The 5,000-nt window shown below is 35.7% G+C and overlaps 1 protein-coding gene across 1 annotated transcript in view; it reads left to right on the forward strand.

Moving 5' to 3' along the window:
- Snap29 (Synaptosomal-associated protein 29kDa) overlaps positions 1-5,000 on the forward strand; it is a 15,203-nt gene that overhangs the window by 9,736 nt on the left and 467 nt on the right. Inside the window, exons 5-7 of the mRNA XM_043009938.2 lie at positions 723-930; positions 2,054-2,158; positions 4,421-5,000. The exon at positions 4,421-5,000 is cut by the window's right edge and continues 467 nt beyond it. Coding sequence (XP_042865872.1) covers positions 723-930; positions 2,054-2,158; positions 4,421-4,587 — 480 coding nt within the window. The 3' untranslated portion in view covers positions 4,588-5,000. The remainder of the gene's footprint in view (positions 1-722; positions 931-2,053; positions 2,159-4,420) is intronic.

Raw genomic sequence — 5,000 nt, forward strand, 5'->3', positions numbered from 1 at the left:
CCTGCATACATATTAGAATTGAAAGTGTTTGGGAGAGTTCTTGAAAAAGAGTTACTTTCCATCTGCACAATATTAGGCCTTTTCTGAAAAATGGGAAAGACTGTAATATAGATAAATATTAACCCTTTCACACCGGGGTTTATATTTGTGTAATGCAACTCCCACCAGCTAAATAACAAGTGTGTGCAGTGACTAAGCATGAGATCTCTCCTGTTGTGATGTTGCGCTGTGCCTCTAAGAGTGCTTTTCACTGCCTGCTTCAACAGGGTTTAATAGGAGGCTTTTGTATTTGTTTGCATTATTTTTACAAGCGAATGAAAATATGTCTTTACAAATGAAACTTCTATAATTATATGAATATGTAGTGATTTAAAACATATATTTTGAGGAAGAGATGACAGCATGATAAGATGTCATGTGACGGGAGCAAAATATTCCCATGACGTGATATCACATCACATGGCGCTTATTGAGTTGACTTTGCTATTCATAACATTTGTCTGAATCTAGTTCAATTTAGCCAGTTGATGGTCATTTATACTAGATTTATACTACAACCAAGGAGAATAATCACATCATTATTTAAGGTTATGTAAATTTGTCTAATGCACATGTATTTTTTTTTTCCTTTCTCATTTTTGTAGGTATTTTTATAGATATTATAGCTAAAGTTTTTTCTTGAGTTCTGTAAGAAACCACTTAAACCTCTTTTACCATTCCAGAGTGTTTTTAGCAGCTTGAAAAACTGGTGGACGACCCCAAAGCAAACGAATGAGAAGGATGGCAAGGCAACCACCCCTACCTCCCCCACCTCCCCTACCTCCCCTACCACCCAGGACCCACCTGCTGTCACAACCAATCCGAACTTGGGCATGGCTTACGAGAGGAGTCAGATGTCTGTCTCGACAATGAAGACTGGTACCCATCCAGGTGAGTAAGAGGCAAGAAGAGGCATGTAAAATAAAAAGGATAGAGTATGTATATAACTTTGAGAATATTGTATCTTGATGTAAGTATGTAATTGATTGATATATTTCCCCAGAAAGTTATTTCTATTAGAAAAAGGAAATGGATAGGAGATTAGATGCTTATTTAGATTATTTTTTTTTTTTTATACAAAGTAGAAAGGTTAAGGAGAACTTGATGAAGACATTAAGATATTTTAAATGTTAAGATTAGTTTGTGTGGCATGAAACATGTGGCTGATTGCAAAAATAAGATATCAATAGATAATTTATATCAAATAGGTCTAGATACTAAGAAAGCTTAGTGATATTGAGATAAAGTGATGATTTAGATTGAGATTTTGATATTATTTTTTCCTTGTTATATACCAGTTATTGGAAGCATTCCATGTAATTTCAAATCAGTCCAGCAATGGTAATGACTTTGTCATCATTAATGTAATTACTACTCCTAGTCTTCTTATTAGATTGTGTTTAGCTGTTGATCTTATATTAGTCAGCAAAACAGAAGCTGGTTTCTGTGCTAAAAAGTCTTTGTGATGTGTTGACATTTCAAATTGGTAATGATATTAATTTTCCATTGTCAATGGAATAAGAAATGGTTTAACATGCAATTTATGAACAGTCTGTTTGCTTTATTTCATTTGTAATAGTATTTTAAAAAGATGTTTAGAATATGAAGAACTTAGAAATATAGGAAAAGTAAAATTATTAGGTGATACAATTTAATTGCTAATGATTTTTTTTTGCCTCTTCATAGTTTCACACATTACATTTATGATCAGAAATGAATCTTTTCACACACTCAAATTACGCAGATTGTGGTTACATTTGATGTGGAAGATTATATGTAATAATAGAAGACTGTCATAAGGATTTTGGCAACACATTGTTTTGTATTTTTTTGATACACAAATAAATTGTCATATTGTCATGCAACAAATGTCATTTCATTGAAAAAAGGATGAAGCATATTTTGAAATCTGAGTTATGAAAAGTAGAAGTTTAAGAAGTTTAACCAACTTTGAAATTATTCAGTTACATTTTGGGAAGAACTGATGAGTTTTGAACTTTCATTTCCTTCACAGCAATGCGACTAAAAGGACTGGAAGAGGAGGAGGAGATGGAGCCTGATTACAGAGACTTCCGTTCCAACATGGCGCGCGTCAATAAGGAACTAGACTCAGACCTAGGTAAGGATTTTATGTGTTTTGTGAATGAATTATGTCCAGATTGTGTGATTGCACGCTTGTCGACTAAAATGAAATATGGTTTCCTTCTTTTATTAAAGGGCATTGAGGTTCTTGTGGTGTTGGTGTTCGGATCACTTCAGTGAGATTTTTGAAGGCAAGCGTCTCTCAGCCTATGCTCTTTTTAGGGAAGCTGAAGTATAATAATCACGACTGAATGTTTACTGTAGAGGCCAGATTGGCTCTTGGCCATCCAACAGCCATAATATCCTCACCAATCTGCTAGTGATGGTCAGAGGTCCCTTACTAGGGAAGTGTCTTTGCTTGCACTTCCTGAGGTAGTGAGCAAGGTAGTATCTAGCACAGTGCAGTGTTCACAACAGTACTCATCATGGCCAGTCTGGTCTATACTTATCATGCAATGTTAGCCAATTCTAATCTTATGAAGGATGAACTGGGCATCTTACTGGGTCATCCCAGAGAGTGCCAGTCATTCATACATTGTGGCATTCATTAATCAGTGGAGAGTATTAGTCATTAGGCATTGGTTATTAGTCAGTTTTTGTCATTAGACATGCTATGATGTAAGATGTCCATGACTGCTTTCCAAATAGTGTGTATGAAATGTCACTGTATATGCCAGGCATGAGCCATGACATGCATAATTGCAACAGCCTCTGCCTAAATATTGTGGTTTGTCAACACTTTCATGGACACCGTTTTTCCCCATCCTTCAAAACTGGTAGTTGCATTGTGGGTGATAGGGTTAACTGATCCATGAGCAAAGTATGTAACATTTCCAGGATGAGTGATGGTTACAATGATTTTCTGCTACTCATCCTTCAGTTAAGGCCCAGGGTAGTCACTCTTTCTCCTGGCTTATATCATGACAGACCTGAATTGCAGACTGCATTCATGAAGCTAAGCTATAATCTGGATGAGGGGAATTCATATTCTTAGCCAGAAATTGATCTTTGAACTGGAAGTACTTTACCCCTTGGCTGTATGGAACAGTCAGAACATAGTGGGCAAATGCTTGGTAAATATGTCTGGGTGACCAGAGGGTTTGCATGATCCTGGCTATGAATTGATTAATTTGAGTGTCCAGTGGATTTGTTTTCTTCTTAGATATAAAATATAAATACAAAGCATTGATCTGTAAAGAACAACAACAACAAAAAAAAAGAAACAAAAATCTTCATTGACTTGTCCCAGAAACTTTAACCCATTCACGACGGGGCTTGTATATGCATAATGCTGCTCCTGCCGGCTAGATCACAAAAGCGCGCAATGACTAAGCGTGAGACCTCTTGCTGTGTAATGCCGCGCTGGGCCTTGGAGGTTTTTGTATTTGTTTACATTATTTTCACAAGTGAATAAAAATCTGTCTATACAAATGGTACTCCGATGATTATGTGCATATGTAATTATGTAAAGCATACATACTGGGGGAGAGATCTTAATGTTTGAGGACATCACCCAGGGGGACAGAGATATTACACTAACATGATAACATGTCAACTGCTGCGAATGGGTTAAGGTTGCTTGGTACATGACCTTGAGTAGAGGTTGGAGGATTGTTGTCAGGGGAGGGGTTTGTGTATTGTAGTATAGAAGTAAACACATCACAGTCATTGGGAATATACCCGACTATAATCCAGGATTTATGATTATAATTTATCTGTAGAAGTACATCACTGCAGAATATCCTATTTTCAGATCCAATTAAGAAAAATAAAATATATCACAGTAAAACTTTTTATATCTTACTGCACTGACTTATGGACTAGGAGATGGTAAAGGGGCAGTGGTAATGATGTGCCAAACAGTATATTATTACATATATAAGTAATGTACAATGTATGTTCTCAGAATCACTCTTGCATTTATTCTTCTTAGATTGGTCTTGTGTGCTTAATCATTGTAGTTAACCCAATCCCGACAGGCCCGGCGAGAAGTGGCAACCCCCTACGCCAAGCCTATGCAATATTGCATTGGGAACGTCACACTGGTGTGTCGCCCTTTCATCAGGGATTTAGCCATGTCACACGGGTGTGACACACCGTCATCATTGGGTTAACTGTAAAAGGTTGATTGTTATAGGCCCAGAGAAGTTTCTCTATGATCCTCTATGTATTCCTCCTCCTTTCAGTTTTTCTTTGTATTCTAGGTAAGAAAAAGGATAGAAGGAAAAAAAGAAGATAAAGACAAGGAGAATTTTTTGTTAATTTTTTGTATCTAAAGCTAAAAATTCTGTCCTTGCAGATACAATGTCTGCCGGCCTCTCTCGACTGAAGGGACTTGCAATTGGTCTTGGAACGGAGATTGAAGACCAGAATGTAATTCTTGATCGCATAACTGGGAAAGCAAACAATGCAGACCTCACAGTAGTGGCTCAAAATGCTCAAATGAAGAAAATTATCAAGAAATGAGAGGAAGAAGTTTAGTTTATATATTTTATCCCTTCACAATGGATGTTTTGGGCTGCCTCATTATTCATAGCCTTAGGCTAGGAGTGATTGTACTCCTTTCATGATATTATGTAATATGATTTTTATACTCTCTTGGAGATCATGTTCTATAGGGGTTTTATATATATATATATATATATATATATATATATATATATATATATATATATATATATATATACATATATATAATTTTTTTTTCTGTAAAAGTTGCAATATATGATATTTTGTGAAACAAAGTAAAAATATGTAATATGATTGCATTACCTCTCTTTGCCAAACATCAGTAACATCAGATCTTGAAATTCATATTTCAGACAACAGATTGTTAATATTTTATATGTCAGTGCCTCATGGATTACTGTAATCTGTTT

The sequence above is a fragment of the Penaeus japonicus genome, unplaced genomic scaffold (genome assembly GCF_977035675.1).
Source record: "Penaeus japonicus unplaced genomic scaffold, GWHDUDI00000001_assembly GWHDUDI00000026, whole genome shotgun sequence".
Taxonomy (NCBI): domain Eukaryota; kingdom Metazoa; phylum Arthropoda; class Malacostraca; order Decapoda; family Penaeidae; genus Penaeus; species Penaeus japonicus.